This window comes from Silene latifolia, chromosome Y, assembly GCF_048544455.1.
Source record: "Silene latifolia isolate original U9 population chromosome Y, ASM4854445v1, whole genome shotgun sequence".
In the NCBI taxonomy this organism is placed as follows: Eukaryota; Viridiplantae; Streptophyta; class Magnoliopsida; order Caryophyllales; family Caryophyllaceae; genus Silene; species Silene latifolia.
The window spans coordinates 367,131,947-367,151,490 of NC_133538.1; the positions used below are offsets into that span (position 1 = coordinate 367,131,947).

Sequence of the window (19,544 nt, forward strand, 5' to 3'; positions counted from 1 at the left end):
GTTTCCCTTTATTCATTTTACCTATGAACTCCACACTGCCAAAAATATCCTTTTTGTCCTATTTACTACATCCTACATTTAGCCTGTCCTTTGTCAAGCTAGTAGTCTATGTTCTTGGGATTGTTACTTAGTTTTTGGTAGCATTTGCTCTTATATGAGATTTTGTTGGGAAGATGAAATGAAGGAGGAAAGAAGTTGAAAGGAAAGAAAAAGAAAAAAAAAGAAAAAATGAAAAAAAAAAGAGTTCTTTACTGTTCATAGCAGTCGATCGACTGCCAATTCTGGTTGATCGACTGAGGTTCGAAAGAAAAGAAGAAATCAATTCGCATAGTTCATAACCCTTATCTTTTGGCGATTTTTGCTCCCATGTTGCATTAGTATCTTATGGGGAGTTAGTTGATTACTTTTATACCGGGCGATTGTGAGATTTGTGCTTGCTATAGCACCGTTTCGTTTGATTTTGAGCAAGAAGAAGGATGTTGCCATATGGTTCCGTTTTGGTACTAGCTTGATCACCTGTGCCTCCACTTTTCCATAAATGTATTGCCTCTTCTTACCCATACCTCACATATCCACATATATACCTCGGCATGTGTCATGGTCTTTTGTTGGTTGGAATGCATATGTACGGTTGTAGAGATTGTTTTCATATTATATTGCAGGCATGTTCTTATAGGTCATAGTTTGGTGAGAGTCTATACAAAATGAATTCTTTCTATCCTCTTATATATTCACCTGTGCTTATGTGTGATATGAGCGACCCGTGAGAGTCCAATTTGATAAGTCTTTATAGTTGACAGTTCAGCAATTTTCTAACGACTTCATAACTCGTTTGCATGATTCACATTATTGATTGATTGTTGGTTGTTGCATTAAAATGGTTTAGGCTTTACATGTTCTAATTCGCTCTGAGATTGAACTCGTTCCATTAGGTTTTAGGATCGAGTCTAGTTCTTGCTTGGGGACAAGCAAGGGTTTGGTTTGGGGAAGTTTGATGCGTGTCTTTTATATGATGTTTTATACCTCATTTTACACGCATTTTAGAGCTCATTTTAGTAGTTTATGCTATTATTCTCCCTATTTCCGTCTACTTTCGTGTTTTTGTACATTATTGTAGAAATGTGAAGAATTCAACGGAAATTGAGCTAAATCCGTCCCCGAGTATCCTGCATTACATTTTGACGTGGAGTATTCACTTAAGGAACGAGCTTGGTGCACATTTCAAGGCCCGAAAGACAAATCCACGAGATCATAGAAGTCAAGTACCAGCTAGAGCGGTCGATCGACCACTACCTTCAGTCGATCGACCAAATCACGGGATCCAGAGGCTACTGTACACTGCTAGTCAGTCGATCGACCGCCCTTCTTAGTCGATCGACCACATCGCTGCTTCAGACGAGAACTAAAAGATCGAGGAACTTAAAGCCCATTGTGTTTAGGTTTTAATAATAAGTGTTGATACCCGTCGTTGTGAGTAGCAAAGATAAAATTTATAATTCCTATTAAGACTAACCTAGGCTAGTGGTAACAGGGTCGAACCACAAGGAGGCAGATGTAAATTCTAGTTGATTTATATTCAGTCTAAGGTAACAATTGTGGGGGTTGAGTTGAAATGATCTATAGCTAAGAATGAGATAAAGATAATAAACTAAAAAGACGGTTTAATAGATAAAGAAAGGGGTACTAGGATGATCGGTTCATTATAGCTTCGGTGGCGAAAAACTAAGTCTGGTCTCGAGTCAACACAGTGAGGCGGGAAATAAAGAGGTCCTCTCGGTCCACTCTTAACAAATAGCATCTTTCGATCTCGCTATAGGTCCCTAATATCACTAATACTAACTTTCGTTCCGAAAAGTGACTAACAGTCTAAACTATACCTATCTTTCGATCTTAGCACGGTTTAGTCGATTCAATTGATGGTCTAACAACTTACCCTATCTTTCGATCTATTGGGTCACATATAAAAGGGTATCTAACTGGTCGCATGCATTCGATTCGTTAAATACAACAATTAAAATCAATTAAAACGAAATAAGCTCACGAGGTCGATCGATCGACCGGTAAGGTGGTCGATCGACCAACACGCGGGTTCAGCCGTGTCTAATCTAATGCCGCCTATGCTACAATTCGCCTACATCCTAGCACAAACTATTTAGCTACTCATGCTAAGGGTGAAAACAATAACATTGACGATGAAATTAGCTACTTCGTTAGCTTAAAACGGTAAAGAAAGCAATTAACATAAACAATGAAATTGGTTGCGGAAACTAGCTAGCAATTCTAAACTATTGATAAAATAAAGATGAACTAAAATTAGGCGAAGAATACCGAATTGCAGAGGAAAGATTAGTTATTAAGGACCGAAAATCCAATGCTCAACAATCCCAAACCCTAATTATCTTTCAAGATCCGTATGCGGAAACTTACTGAATAAAACTTAGGTAAAACTTGGATGAAAAACTGAATAATAGACTTGATGCTAAACTAGGTATTCTCAGTTACGTTATATAGAAAGTTCACGTAACAATTATTCCCAAACCTAAACTTAACGGGCTTCAAGTTCCTCGGTCTTTTAATTCACGTCTGGAACAATAGTGTGGTCGATCGACTAAGGTAGGTGGTCGATCGATCGTCCTCGCATGTCGAGCTTCGGAACTGAACATTGGTCGATCGACTGAGGGTGATGGTCGATCGACTGCTTGAGCTGCTACTTGACTTCTTAAAACTCGTGTACTTGTCTTTTGGGCCTTGAATTGCGCACCAAGCTCGTTCCTCGGGTGAATACTTCACGTCAAATGCAATGTAGGATACTTGGGGAAGGATTTAGCTCGATTTCCGCTGGATTCTTCACATTTCTGCAATAATGTACAAAATACGGAAGTAGACGGAAATAGGGAGAAATGCAGCATAAACTACAAGAATGAGCTCTGAAATGCGTGTAGAATGGGATGTAAAACATCATATAAAAGACACGCATCAAACTTCCCCAAACCAAACCCTTGCTTGTCCCCAAGCAAGAACTAAACTCGATCTAACGACCTAATGGAACGAGTTCAATCTCAGAGCGAAATGCAAACTGTTAAGCCTAAACCAGTTTAATGCACAACCAACAATCAATTAGTAATGTGAATCATGCAAACGAGTTATGTAGGTGTTAAAGATATGCTGAACTGCAAACTGTATAGACTTATCAAATTGGACTCTCACGAGCCGCTCAAATCACTCAATAAGTACAGGTGAATATATGTAAGATAGAAAGAATTAATTTTTTAGTGACTCTCACCTAACTACGACCTATGAAAACATGCCAGCAATAGAATATGAAAATGATCTCTATGACCGTACATATGCATTCCAACCAAACAGATGACCAATGACACATGCCGAGGTGTATATGGGATATGTGAGGTATGGGTAAGAAGAGGCAAAACATTTTATGGTAAAGTGGAGGTACAGGTGATCAAGCTAGTACCAAAACGGAACCAAGTGGCAACATCCAACTTCTTGCTCATAATCAAACGAAACGGTGCTATAGCAAGCACAAAACTCACAGTCTCCAAAATATTAAATCAATAAACTTCCCATAAAATATAAATGAAACATGGGAGCAAAAATCGCCAAAAGATAAGGATTAAATTATGCGAATTGACTTTTTTCTCGGATCTTCAGTCGATCGACCCAATTGGTCAGTCGATCGACTGCCTTGAACAGTACAAAACTCTTTTTTCTTTTTCGAGTCTTTTTCTCTCTTTTTTTTTCTTTTGTTTCTTTCTTTCCTTTTTCATTTTCCAAACAACATCTCAATCGAGCAAATATCACCAAAAACGAAGTAACAATCCCAAAAACGTAAACTACTAGCTTGACAAGGGCAGGCTATATGTAGGATGTGGTTAACGGGACAAAAAAAGCTATTTTTGGCAGTGTGGAGCTTATGGGCATAATGAATAAAGGAAAACCTCTACCACATGTGTCAACAAACCACAAACCGAATGCATACAGGTATTAAGTGGCTCAAATTCATATTTATGCAAATTAAGGAAACATGTCTCATAAGGAGTACTACTCACATTCCTAAATAAACCGGTCATAGATGTCACCAGTTATAGGCTCTAAATCTCAGAATTATGATGTAGTTTGCCAATTTTCTAAGTCGGTCTCAAGTCCAAAGAAATAAATTAACGAAAACTCGTAGATATGCATAAACGATTCTACTAATAACATGTTAATCTAGCAAGGCTCGAGCAAAACAAAGCAGATGCAAAATCATCATAGAAATACTACCGTTCCGACTCGACCTATATGCTAAAATAAACGTGCATTTTATGGGAATTTTTGTTTGAAATTTATCAATTTTTTTGATTTTTGATGTATATGAAGAAATAAACAACAATGCAAGACAAAATGTAAACGTGAATGCAAGCAAATGATATGCGACGCAAAACCCTTCCCCAAACCAAATCGCACAATGTCCCCATTGTGCAAAATCATATAATGAAGAAAAGAGAAATGGGAATTTGCGAGAAATAAATAAATATGACATGAAGTAAAGAAATTAGGAACTCACAAGACTTTAGCGCAAAGGAAACCTCCCAAACCAAATGTGAGCTAGGAGGTTTCAAAGAGCTAGCAACGATGCTACCATAAGTGCCTGAAAAGACAAAAAAATACCACGCATAAGACTGAGAAAACAATCTTGAAGCGGTAAAATTGTGCATAAATGAGAAAATCAGAAGAAATATATGAATTTTACGGAAGATAAAAGGGGGTAGAGAACTCCTTAAGTCCGCAAATCGACCAAACACAAGCAGGGGAGAGGTCGTGAACAAATACAAAGAAGAAGAAAGGGTCGATCGACCAAGAAGATCGGTCGATCGATCAAGTGGGCGTGAACAAGAGCTCCTCAGAAACACAGCAAATCGTCGATCGACTATATAGGCCGGTCGATCGATCAAAACACCGCCGCGACATCTTAATTCTTCGTATTAGCTCAATAACTCGAGCTACCGAGGTCTAAAACCTGCAAATGCACAATAATACGCGCCAAAACTCTAGCAAAACCCGAAATAAAGTCTAAAGTACTTAAAAATCCTAAATAAGCGAAATAAAATGCGAAGTTTTCGCGCACAAAAAAAGCAATAAAAATTGGTTTAACATAAGCAAATAAAATGAAGTTTATAACGAGCTCGATCAACTAATAGTTGATCAAGAAGGACCACGGTATGGCCCACTTCGTCAGCTTCTAGCTACTAGAGGTAGCCTCAATGGTGCTCATCTTATCACCGCACCCTTCTCGGCTTCGACAATGGAGAGCTCAACGGATCAACTTCGTCATCTCCCCAATCAAGGGTTTCTTTGGGCTCATCGGAATCCAAGTCGGAATCCTTTGCTTTGACCGCTCGTCATCAACTATCTCATCAATTCCATAGCTCGTGCAACCAAGACCTCCTCTTTGAATGATAGGCTTTGTCGCAATAGAGTGACTGCAAAGACATCCTTCCCCAAACCAACTCCTGCAATGTCTAAAACAACAGATTCTTCCTCCTTTCTCGCTCCCAATCTGGGGCGGAGGGGTTAGCACAGAGTAGTAATAGAGACAGTAATTCGAGAAGACAAAGTACGATTTCTTTTCGAAACCGTATTACAAGTAACATGCCACATGGGTCCTTCTTTTAGCAGTTGGGCAAAAATGATAGAATGTTTCCCAACTTTGAAGGTCAAAGTTCCGAGCCTACGTCAATAATCGCACCGGCGGTGTGCGAAACGGCCTACCTAGGATGATCGGTATATGGGCATCCTCAGGCATGTCAAGGACAACAAAGTCAACAGGAAGAAAAACTTCCCTATTTGGACGGTATGTCCTCTAGACTCCTACGAGCTCGACCGCAGATCGGTCGGCCATCCAATCGTCATGTCTGTGATAGCAAACCGGGTCAACTTAAGCTTCCTAGCTAAACTCAAGGGCATGACGCTTATACTAGCCCCTAGATCACACAATGCCTTCTCAATAGAGAAGGTACCTATTTTGCAAGGAACAGAAAAGCTACCCGGATCCTCTAACTTATGGGGCGCAGTGTGAGACAGATAGGAGCAAGACTCCTTAGTAAGTGCGACAGTGTGCACTGTTTCAAGTGACCGCTTTTTGGACAAAAGTTGTTTCATAAATTTAGTATAAGCGGGCACTTGGTTTACTAACTCAAGGAAGGGGACTTGTACATTCAGACTACGGATAACTTTTTCAAATTTGCTTTGAAAGATACTGTTCCTTGGTCGGCACTAGCCTCTCCTCCGGGTAAGGGGTCAAGAAGGACCTTTAGCCCTCTCCTCCAAATCACACGCGCCGACATCCTTGGACTTAGGCCGAAAGTCCGTCACCTTCTCTTTGTTGAAGCTAGACCCCTCTTCGACCGTCTCAAATGTGAGCCATTAACTCATTGGGTCGAACTTGGACCGGACTCACCCATCAAGACTCGGGTCTTGTCCTAAAGTCTTCGGATCGTGGTACCCCGAAACAAGTGGTCTCGCAGATTATTTGGCATTAAAGGACGAAATTCCTTAGCATCGCAGCGATCTCGCCGATTACCCACCGTCCTCGCCGATCGACCGAGATGTATTCAGCTCTTAAGCTCCCCAGAACCCGTGCTTCGGGCGATCGACTAGGTATATCGATCGATCGACCGATATACCCGGTAGACGGCTTTTTCTTTGATTTATTCGTTGAAGCTTTCTTTTGACTTGTTTCGGCTCATCTTTTTCAACAAACGTCCTCGACTATGGCAGGACCATCAAGGGTGGACCCGCTCCTCAAAGTGATGGCATTTAGGGTCTCCTTTGGTTCAGGTTGAGTCGGCAAGTGTCCGGGAGCTCGAGTGTTGCTTTTGCTAGCCAATTGAGCAATTTGGCTGTCTAGTAGCTTCATCCCGGCCTCTCTTGCTTGGGTCTCCTTTAGCAACAGTTCTTAAGCTCGAAAAATTCAGACTGCGATTGTTGTTGCTGCGGCATATAAGGAGGTTTCGATATTGTTGTTGCTTTTGATGAGGGGGCACATAGGGTTGCTTTCAACTTTGCGGCAGAGCTTGAGTTGGATTTAGGACATTTTGGCTTCTTCAACTCAAGTTCGGATGGGTATTCGGCTCATAGTAGGTGTTGGTCCGCCATAGTGTTGAAAGGCAAAGACAAGATTCAAAGGGACTAGGGCAGTTTTTCGAGACATGGCCCTCACCTCCACACCTTTCACGCACGAAAGGACCGTCTCGACACAAAGATTTACCTGATACATCCCACCTTTAGAAGCTCCTCCTAGCTCATACTTGTCAAATCTCGCAAGAAGAGCCTCAAGTGCGACCCACGAGAGGAAGATTCAAGCAGCTCTCCTCTGGTTCCCTCTAGAATTCCCATACTCGGCTTTGTGGGTAGCTAGATCGTCAATGATCTTCCACCCCTTGGTTGCTCCCAAATTCTCAAAAATCGTCCATCGGGCCGCAGATCCAAAATGGCCCTCTGATCGTCGTACAACCCATTGTAGAAATGATTGCACAAGCTCCACTTTTCGAACCCATGGTGCGGTATGGTTCGCACCAACTTCTTAAATCGGACCCATGCTTCGTGGAAATTCTCATCCAGCCCTTGTTTAAAGCCCGTGATTTGAGCTCTAATAGCAATCGTCCTTGAAGCATAAAAGTACTTCTTGTAGAATGCCAATGCCAATGAATTCCAATCGGTGATCCCCTGAACGGTCCGATCCAAATCTCTATACCACTCCCTTGCGGCATCACGAAGAGAGAAGATGAACATGGTCTCCTTGATTTGATCTTGGGTCACGCCGGTTGGTGGGGGTATGGAACAGTAGTAGTCAATAAAGGTCTCCATATGCTTAGTCGCATCTTCGTTTGCATAGCCCCCCGAACCGGTTCTTCTCAACCATGCTAATGTATGAAGGCTTTGGTTCGAACTTCCTGGCATCTCCTGGTAGTTCGAACCTCTTATATAAGTTTTCACCGTCGGCTCGAATGACTAGCTATACTTGCTTCCTCGGCCATGACTGGAATTTCGGAGAAGTAATCGTCTCGGTGAAGAAGTGGAAACGGGTGAAGATCATGGGTCTTCTTCGAACAGATTGTTCTCGTAATAGCTTGACAGAGTACTCACTCTTCCTCCTGTTAAGTATCCTTTGTGTTCGTCTCAACTCACGCAAAGATTTCTCTATCTCGTGGTCAAATGGCACTAGTTCACCACCCCGTGACCTGCGCATAAGAGGAAACTACAAAAAGAATATAAGAAAAGTTTAAGGAACTGAAGTCCCTTAAACTAAGAAAGACTAAAAATTAAAACAACTAAAATTAGGACTATTGCCTCCCCGGAACGGCGCCAAAATTTGATACCCGTCGTTGTGAGTACCAAAGATAAAATTTATAATTCCTATTAAGACTAACCTAGGCTAGTGGTAACAGGGTCGAACCACAAGAAGGCAGATGTAAATTCTAGTTGATTTATATTCAGTCTAAGGTAACAATTGTGGGGGTTGAGTTGAAATGATCTATAGCTAAGAACAGATAAAGATAATAAACTAAAAAGACGGTTTAACAGATAAAGAAAGGGGTACTAGGATGATCGGTTCATTATAACTTCGGCGGCAAAAACTAAGTCGGCCTCGAGTCAACACAGTGAGGCGGGAAATAAAGAGGTCCTCTCGGTCCACTCTTAACAAATAGCATCTTTCGATCTCGCTATAGGTCCCTAATATCACTAATACTAACTTTCGTTCCGAAAAGTGACTAACGGTCTAAACTATACCTATCTTTCGATCTTAGCACAGTTTAGTCGATTCAATTGATGGTCTAACAACTTACCCTATCTTTCGATCTATTGGGCCAGTCATAAAAGGGTATCTAACTGGTCGCATGCACTCGATTCGTTAAATACAACAATTAAAATCAATTAAAACGAAATAAGCTCACGAGGTCAGTCGATCGACCGGGTAAGGTGGTCGATCGACCAACACGCGGGTTCAGGCCGTGTCTAATCTAATGCCGCCTATGCTACAATTCGCCTACATCCTAGCACAAACTATTTAGCTACTCATGCTAAGGGTGAAAACAATAACATTGACGATGAAATTAGCTACTGAATTCGTGCTTAAAACGGTAAAGAAAGCAATTAACATAAACAATGAAATTGGTTGCGGGAAACTAGCTAGCAATTCTAAACTATTGATAAAATAAAGATGAACTAAAATTAGGCGAAAGAATACCGAATTGCAGAGGAAAGATTAGTTATTAAGGACCGAAAATCCAATGCTCAACAATCCCAAACCCTAATTATCTTTCAAGATCCATATGCGGAAACTTACTGAATAAAACTTAGGTAAAACTTGGATGAAAAACTGAATAATAGACTTGATGCTAAACTAGGTATTCTCAGTTACGTTATATAGAAAGTTCACGTAACAATTATTCCAAAACCTTAACTTAACAGGCTTCAAGTTCCTCGGTCTTTTATTTCACGTCTGGAACCGCAGTGTGGTCGATCGACTAAGGTAGGTGGTCGATCGACTGGTCCTCAGTGTACAGTAGCTTCTGGAACCCGAACATTGGTCGATCGACTGAGGGTGATGGTCGATCGACTGCTTGAGCTGCTACTTGACTTCTTAAAACTCGTGGACTTGTCTTTTGGGCCTTGAATTGCGCACCAAGCTCATTCCTCGGGTGAATACTTCACGTCAAATGCAATGTAGGATACTTGGGGACGGATTTAGCTCGATTTCCGCTGGATTCTTCACATTTCTACAATAATGTACAAAATACGGAAGTAGACGGAAATAGGGAGAAATGCAGCATAAACTACAAGAATGAGCTCTGAAATGCGTGTAGAATGGGAAGTAAAACATCATATAAAAGACACGCATCAAGTGTTACGTATATTTGCTATATAACGTAACCTAGTTTCCAGAGATTTTCATTCAGAAATTTACCTAGTTTTACATTCAGTTTAGTTTATAAAATAATTAGGGTTCGGAAATATTGTTTTGGGAAAGGATTTTCGTTCGAGCTTTTAATCATCCTTCTGCAAATTTCGGTATTCCTTCTGTTCTACTTCAGTTTATTTTTATCGCATTGATAGTATAGAAATCACTAGCTAGTTTCCCAAAGCCGATTTTGTTGTTTTATGTTGTCTATTTATTCAATCGTCTTAATCATGAATTCGATAGTAAATTACGTCAATTTCTTTGTTGTTATCATCTCTAGTATGAGTAGCTAAATTGCTTGTGCTAGGATGTAGGGGAATTATAGTGTAGGCGGCGAGAATAATGCGGATCGAATCGCATGTCACGATCGATCGACATACTTGGTCGATCGACCCGACCTCGTGGGGTTTTACTTTCGTTTTAATTGTTTTAAGTTCTTTATTCGACAAATCGAGTGCACACGACTAGTTGAATATTTAGGATATGACTGACCCATTAGATCGAGAGATAGGGACAGTTGTTAGATCACCAATTAAAATGACTAAACTATGCTGAGATCGAAAGATAGGTAAAGTTTAGATTATAAGTCACTTTTCAGGACGAGAATCAGTATTAGTGATATTAGGGACTTATAGCGAGATCGAAAGATGCTATCTGTTAAGAGTGGACCGAGAGGACCTCTTGTTTCCCGGCTCATGTGTTTGATTTAGACCGACTTAGTTTGCTGCCGCCGAAACTATAGTGAACCGACCATCCTAGTACCCCTTCTTTTATCTGTTTTATCCGTTTATTTAGTTTATTGTCTTTTATTGCTTTTAGTATAGACCCAATCAATTCAACCCCCACTTTCGTTACCTTAGACTAAGTTAGACAATTAGAAATTACATTCGCCTCCTTGTGGTTCGACCCTGTTACCACTAGCCTAGGTTAGTTTTAATAGGAAAATATAAATCTTATTTTTAATTGGTGCCTACAACGACGGGTATCAACTAAGCCAAACATCACTTAAACATTGTGCTGGTTCTTCATCCCAAGCTTCCATCACATTGGACACCAACTTGTCAACTATGCTTGCTCTCTTTTTTGTTTGCACTAAATTGAGTTAAAAAACCTCAAGTCTAACACATTTAGATCTGGTGAATTTGGTGATTATTGTGTCAAACTAATGTTGAAACCATTTGAATTGGTTGCTATTAAAAAATCTAGGCCATTTTCCTTTATATGTGGCTTTGCATTGTCTTGCTGGATGATAATATTCTTGCTCATTGATGCTGGCCATTTACTGTGAATGGCTAGGATTACCTTATTTATCAGCATATCCTTAGTGACTTGTTTGTTAATTGACGCCACTGATTTGGTTTCTAGAGTTCCAGCAGGTCTGTTTTTTGACCTCATTTTAGCTGGATCCTGGAAAGTAAATAGGAAAACCCCAATTTTTCCATCAAATAAAAAGTTACCATCTCCATCATAAGTGGGTCTTGAAACTGCTGCCATGAACATTAGTTTAGTGATGAAACTTTTGCTTTAACAGTGCCTATAAGGATCAACTTCTTCACTTAATAGAAAATACTTTGCTCCATCTTGTGAGATAGAGAACCATTTATTATCAATATGGACTATATTTCCCATGTCCTTAAAATTCAAAGAGTTTGATATCCTATCATAACTTAACTTTGAAAGTGAAAATATCAACCTGTTAAATTTGTTCCCATCAGTTAGACTTGAGTGCAATGCTGATGTATGGCTTCTAAGTTTACCTTGTTTAACCCAATTCCAAATTGTTGTAGCTGAGACACCAATTGCTTCACCAAATGCATGCAGTGATCCCCTTTCTCCCATAGGTGTAGCTAATATTCTGTCTACTAGGACTTCAAGTGTTTCCCTCCCTTTTTTACCTTTAATTTTGGAATTTAACTTCAAAGAGTCACCATCTTCTCTTTGACGTTTAGCAACCCTCCAAACTTCAAAGATTGTTTTCCTGTCTAATTGGTATTTTGCTGCAAGGATGTTCATTGAACCTCTTATTGGCTTGTCATCCTTGCTATTCTCGAATAAATAGCATCCTATTCTATGTCTATCATCGTTTGATAGATTTGGACCACGCATATATTGATTATTCTTGGTAAGTATTCACTGTTTTTTGTAGCTATTTATTGTTGTTGATATTATCTCTATAAACTTGTTACTAACTATTTTATGAAGTGCAGTTCTTTACGCAAACTTTTAGAGAAATTATGAATGAAGAGATGAAGTTGGAAGAGAAGAATATGGAAGAAATGAAGAAGGAAGAGCAGACCAGGAAGTGAAGAAATGAGGAAGTGAATACTGATGTGTAAGCATATGTATGTAATATGTAGTGTACTTGGTTATATAATCTAGGTTTTTGGGGGGAACATTTATGACATTTTAAATTTCCCCCTCTTTTGTAATTTGGTGGGAAATTATAAATCAATGTAAGTTAATTAAGCAGCTTAAACAAACTCTTAATCATTCTGGTTTACATTGTTAAATAAGGCCCACTTGGTACTATTTCATTACTTTTTTATTGTTTAATTAATACCCTTAATTCTTATGCAAAAAGTTTTGGGATGAACATAGAAAAATGGAGGGAGTATATTTTTGTTTTATTTTGTTAACACAAAATCTCATTTGTGACGGCACGTATCCGTCACTTTGGAGTGACGGATATCATTTTCTCTCATAAATGATCCAAATAGAGGAGAGAGGGAAGCACATAGAGGTGCCCCCACCTTGTCTCCCCTATTCATTTTGTGAGTGGCATTACCCGTCACTTGCTCCGACCTGTCTTCAGCAAGACTAATTGTTTTGTTAATATGGAGTGTTATTTTTTTTATTTGTCTAATTGCTCCAGGTGTACTATTATAATTCTACTTCTATGATTATTAATCTGATAAAGGTGCTGTTTGACCAAGCTTAAAAAGTGTATTTATAATTGAAAAAGTAATAGTTTGGTCAAACATGGTAAATTAGAGAGTTTTAAAAGTGCTTTTGAGAAGTCAAAAACTGATTATTCACCCCCAAAAGGAGAAATAGATATTTACTACTTCTACTTCTACTTCTACTTTTTACATAAATAACCAAAAAAACAAACAAAAGTTGTATTAAAATAGTTAGGCCAAACATATAAATTTTGTGAGAAATCGCTTTTATAAAAGTATGGTCAAACAACTAAAACTTTTCCGAAAAATAACTTGTGAATAAACCCCTTTTAAAAAAGAAAAGTCATTTTCCATAAGTAAGGCCAAACAACACCAAAAATTTGTATTTTGATTACAGGAGGTTTTAATATGATGCCCACAGTATATAAAGCTATTAAGGTTGGTTCCCCTATATCCATGAATTACGTCTACTTCAATTTGCTAATGATATTTTTATTTTTATTTTTATTTTTATGGGTGGTAATATAGGTAATATACTAATATATTGACGTTATAAGCAAGTATCATATCCTATACCAATCCAATAATCTAAATGTATAAATTAAAAGTTGTGAATCTCATAGTCTTCGCCTATTGTTCTATGATTTCTGTATCTATGATTATTTATTTTATTTTTTATTTTTTATTTTTTTTGTAACGAGGGAACCCGCAGCCGCTACCTTCGGTGCGCACTGGATAAACCCTCGGGTATACGTAATAGCCTGCAAACCACGTATACCAGATAAGCCACCCGAGGGTGACAGGCTCGAAGTCTATTAGGCATGGACTCAGGCCAAGAATGCTCCGCAAGATTTTGCTCTTGGTGAGGCTTGAACCTGGGTCTCTGGGAATTTCACCCAAGTTTTAGAATTATCCGTAGGAAGTTGAGATCATCTATCCCACTTTTATATCCCATTTCCGGTTTCGATTTAGTTTTATTTATTATTACTTCGCATAGCGTGTGTAATGGCAGATTAATCACGTTGATTTGAATATGATTTCTGCATTAATAGTATGTTTCGAATGTTTAAAATCTACTCTATTGATATTTTATGTTTCTGTTTGCAGTTTTGTAAGTTGTAAGCACATGTATATATAGAAAACGTGAGTTGTAAGCACATGTATAGAGAACGTGGCTTGACTCTTAGAATATGATACACTGTTAAGAATGTATGAGGAAAAAGCGTAATTGTATTATGATGCCAAATTCGGCTTAAATAAGAATACAAGGCAACCGTAATCTCGTAAGTTATGGCAAGAATATAGGAATAATAACCATATGGAAAATACTAACAATATTTCCAAATAGTATGGAATATGTATCCCAATACCCCCTCTCAAGCTGGAGCGTGAAGGTTGAGAACGTCGAGCTTGCTGAGAAGACTAAGGAACTAGGAGCACCCAAGGCTTTGGTAAAAATGTCGGCCAATTGTGACGTAGTAGACACGTGAGCCGTGGTGATCAAACCATCGAGGATAGCGTCCCGAATAAAATGACAGTCAATTTCAATGTGCTTAGTGTGTTCATGAAAACCGGGGTTGCGAGCGAGATCAATTACCGACTTGCTATCGGAGAATACCTTCATAGGGACATTAATATGAATGTCGAAATTTTGAAGGAGACCTTTCAACCATTTCCATTCACATAGAATGTTTGCCATGGATCGATATTCAGCCTCTGCCGAGGATAACGAGACCGTGTTTTGCTTTTTGGTTTTCCACGATACAGGAGACCCTCTAAGGAGAATGAACCAATCGGTGACGGATCGTCTTGATGACGGACAACCGCCATAATTCGAATCACACCATCCAGTAATACGCAAATCGCTATCTGCGCGAAGTAAAATACCTTGACCCGGGCTTCCCTTTAGGTACTTGACAACCCGTAATGCCGCGGACAGATGTTCCTCTCGAGGTTGATGGAGAAAACGGGACAAAATGTGCACGGCGTAGGATAAATCGAGGCGTGTCACTGATAAATAAACTAGACGACCAACAAGTCGCCTATAAGACTCGACATTGTCGAGGAGCGGGCCAGTAGCTTCACCGAGCTTGTGATGTTGTTCAATGGGGGTCGAAGCAGGCTTACAACCCAAGAGATCGACTTCAGAAATTATATCGAGAGCATATTTTCGTTGGCTAACATAAATTCCTTAGGAACTACGAGAAATTTCGAGACCCAAAAAATATTTGAGGGGCCCCAAATCCTTCATGTGAAAACACTTTCCCAAATACAATTTGAAATTGGCAACAACGGAAGAGTCATTCCCCGCAATAACCAGATCGTCAACATAAATAAGAATAAACAGCCGAACCTGGTTTTGCGAGTAATAGAAGAGCGAATAATCGGAGTGCGATTGTTGAAAACCGTAGTCTTTGAGAGCCGTGGTGAGCTTAGCGAACCAACAACGAGGAGCTTGACGGAGTCCATATAAAGATTTTTTTTAACCGACAAACTTTACCTTCCTTGCCGCGACTGAAACCGGGTGGAATTTTCATGTACACTTCCTCGTCCAAGTCACCATGCAAGAATGCATTATGCACATCCATCTGATGAAGCTCCCATTTGTTAATAACTGCCACAGCTAGGAAAGTGCGGACAGTAACCATTTTAACAACGGGAGCAAAGGTCTCACCATAGTCTAACCCTTCGACTTGATGGTTCCCAAAGACAACTAGACGGGCTTTCAAACATTCAATCGAGCCATCGGACTTGTATTTGATTTTATAAATCCATCGGCAACCAAGGGCCTTTTTGTCAGGTGGAAGATCGGCAAGCTCCCATGTCTCATTCCTTTCAAGGGCATCAATTTCAAGCTTCATAGCTTCGCACCAACCCTCATCACGGATGGCATCTTTGAAGGTCGGGGGTTCAATACCCATGGTCACAGCTGCTAAAAATTGACGATGTTTCGTCGAAAATAAGTGACAATTAAGATAATTTGCTAAGTCATAGGGCGTACCTGAGGACGATGTGGATGAGCTCGGTGGATTAGTGGACCGGGATGGACCGTGCGTGGTACTAAGGACGTATCCGCTAAGACGAGAGTTCGGGAAACGAATGCGATGAACCTTGCCTAGAGCGGCTGTTTCAGGCTCATTGTTTACGGTGGAGCTGGCCGTGACCTGTTCTGTACCGAGGACCGTGTCCTCCTGAGGTTCCTCTCTAACGGACTCAGTAGGGGGCGTAGTGTCTGACCCAACAGTCGAAGGAGAAGAGTCCGGGTCAAAGGAGAGAGACCCATTAAAAGGCTCATCAAAAACAGGGGAATCATACGTAGGTGGGGGCTCGATCACGGTATCCCCATTGGTCACAAATGGAAAATCCGATTCATGAAAGACAACGTCGCAGGAAACAAAAAATGACTTGGTTTCGAAATCATAAAGCTTCCACCCCTTTTTGTTAGACGGGTAACCCACGAAGATACACTTACGGCCTCGCTTGGCAAATTTGTCTCCCTTAGTATTTTGATTATGAGCAAAACACAAACAACCGAAGACTCGCAAATTCATGTATGAGGGCGGCTCACCAAACATACATTAAAATGGGGTTTTGCCGTGTAGTAAAGAGGAAGGAGTCCGATTAATTAAATATGCAGCAGAGAGGACACATTCACCCCAAAAATTAAAGTCGTGGGTAGATTACCTTGAAAACGGAGGGCACGCGCAACATTTAAAATATGTTGATGTTTGTGTTTGACACGCCCATTTTGTTGGGGCGTACCGACACAAGATGTCTCGAACTTAATGCCTTGTGAGAAAAAATAAGCTGCCATACAATTAAATTCTGTCCCGTTGTCACTTCAAACGGTTTTGATTGTTTTTGAAAAATTGATTGGCAACCATATTAATAAAGCTCATAAACATGTCGGTAACCTCTGTTTTATCAAGAAATAAATAAACCCATGTGGCCCGGGAGTAGTCGTCAACAATGGTTAAAAAATATCGCGCACCACACGATGAAGGAACTCGATAAGAACCCCACAAGTCACAATGTATTAATTCAAACAAATCCGAAGCATGTTTATTATTGGAATTAAAACTGTGACGATGTTGTTTTTGTTGGATGGTGTCCTCTACGATTAATGCAAGGACATATAAATCTCTAAAAGGATCAAAGGGTATACTTTTGTATTATTATCAGTTGGTCCACGTTTATCAATAACGGTTGGCTTGCTAGATAAGTTTGACGTTATTGTCATACTGATGGCGGTGATCAACTGGTCCCTAAAAGTCACACCTATAGGATACGTTTGAGAGATGTGACGGTATGAAAATACAATCATGTTGATGCCAAAGTTGACTAAGCGATTAGTCGAGTCATTGACTAATAATTAGTCAAACGCGATGTTGAGATATTTTATTTAATACGGATTAAATAAAAATGGCTAAGACGAATTAAGCGGTTAATTCGTAAATTAAATATAAACGATTATATTTAATTGATGTATATTGAATTAATTATACAATATTGTCTTTGTCGGACATGTATTAATATTTCAACTAATCCGTGTTATTAGTCGATATATTAATAACCAATAACCGATGACGATTTATAATAAAACCCGTCATATACATTTAGCATTTTCGAGCCGGACCACGAGTTAAAATTAAGAGGAAGTGGAAGCCCACTTCCCCATGAGGGCTCACGGTTGGCCGAGCAAACAAAAGAGAGGCTCTCTCTCTTTTGTAACCTAATCATTCATTTTGAAACAAAATTAGGGTTTTGAGGAGCATTTTCTCTCTGAAAAACCTAGATCTCACATCTAGCAAAACTCACATAAAATTCTCTCAATATTGCAAGGCAATTAGAGAATACATTCTAGCACAAAGGCATAGTCTCAGACGGTCTTGGGTGCAACAATTAGGAGGAAATCTACGTTGATTTCTGTTCATTTTGCCGAATTGCACTAGGACCCGAGGTTGATTCTTTACCTTTATCGTTTCTCTTGTATTTTAGTTTTATGACAATAATCACATGCTAAATCTACGTTATAGTCCTAATATTTAAGGGAATTTTACGGATATTTCCCTACATTTTTGCATAATGACAAATATCACAAACCAAGTCCTTAGTTCGATTAAAACCACTAAGAGGAGGAATTATCTTGACTACTTTATCGGACGGGTGACCAAGACGCCGGTGCCAGAGATCAAAAGTACCTTGTTGCGTCACACTATTCACCGCAACAGTCCTTGTCCCTGCACATATCCAATATAGTCCATCTCGTAACTCACCGGCTCCAATCGTCGTCCTCAAGGAACGGTCCTGAATAAGACAGGAAGATTTAGCAAATTCAAAACAAAAATTAGTGACCGATGTTAGCTGTGAAATCGAAATCAAATTACACTTCAATTTTGGTATATAAAGGACGTCATGAAGAGTAAGGAAATCATTAATATAAACCGATCCGGTCATGGTGGCCACGACTTGTTGTCCACTGGGTAAACAAACAGGCATGCCAAGTTACGTATATTTTTCAATGTGATTTTCAATAAAACGATTTGAAACGATTGCTTTTGTCTCGAAAACCGTGCGGCCTCATGTGTTACACGGCTGTTTTGTGTTTGTTTTCGATTTGGTTTTTGCATATTGTTATTTTAAACGATAATCATAACAATATGTTCATGTATTTTCAATTGTTGATTTGATTTTATACGAATTAGATCAATTTTGCCATTGATTTTGCTTTGTCAAATGTTTTCACGAGGGTTTTAAGTTTTCAGATATTTTTTGTTCTCGATCGAGCATGTTTCTACTCGATCGAGAGGTTTTCTGTCTTGTTTTTACTCGATCGAGTCCTTGCAAGACTCGATCGACCACTTTAAAACCACGATCGCTCGATCGAGACCTCCTTGTACTCGATCGAATGCAGTCTTGCTGATATAAGTCCTCGATCGACCTCGACTTGATCGATCGAGCACTTTCTCTTTGGCAATCCTCTCGATCGACTTGCGCTTTTGATCGATCGAGCCCTTTTGTTTTGGCAGCGATGAAAATTTAATTTTTGTTGTTTAAATTTTCTTTTGGCCATAAACTGTACTTTATACGGATATTGTACGCTCGCTTGATTGTGAAACGGTTCACACACGTACCATTTAGCTTATTTTAAAGCAATTTAAAGTAATGGATTATCATGGATTAAAATTAAGTTGATAGAACCGGTTTTGTCACATAATTTTAATCGTTAAAAGGTGGTTTGGATAAATTTAACATAATTACGGAATTATGTCACGAATAAATTTGTTTTAGTTGATGCATTTTATTTATCGTTATTGTTGAATGCCTTGAATGCTTTTAATTACGTATTTAATTTTTACAATCGGTTGTAACTTAGTGTGGCCTTAGTAGAACGTGTTACCGTAATGATGGAACACGGTCTTGGTTGTATTTTGAGATCTCGCATCTCCGTTTTGGTTTTTCCCTTGTAATTACAGTTTTTTTTATTATTTAGAATGTAAATAGGTTTATATTTTGTAATATTTAAATTGTAATTTTGAGAAGGCCAAAGATGGAGAATCGGATGCTCACTCCCGCTGCATGGATCAAGATGGAACATCAAGACAAGCTTTTCGGGTCCAACGGTGGATTCCAAAGTTGTATTATGTTCATTTTTACTAGGATAGGCCACACTAGGACTTTTA

At 39.4% G+C, this 19,544-nt stretch overlaps 1 protein-coding gene across 1 annotated transcript; it reads right to left on the bottom strand.

The window, feature by feature from the left end:
- Positions 1 to 11,485: 11,485 nt before the first annotated feature.
- On the bottom strand, positions 11,486 to 12,067 carry LOC141631798 (uncharacterized). The gene has a single exon (XM_074444421.1). It carries the CDS (start codon positions 12,065 to 12,067, stop codon positions 11,486 to 11,488), a length of 582 nt encoding a protein of 193 aa, XP_074300522.1.
- Positions 12,068 to 19,544: the final 7,477 nt, after the last annotated feature.

Excerpts from the sequence above, each read along its gene's own strand:
- LOC141631798 (XM_074444421.1), bottom strand. The coding sequence starts at position 12,067 with ATGCGTGGTCCAAATCTATCAAACGATGATAGACATAGAATAGGATGC.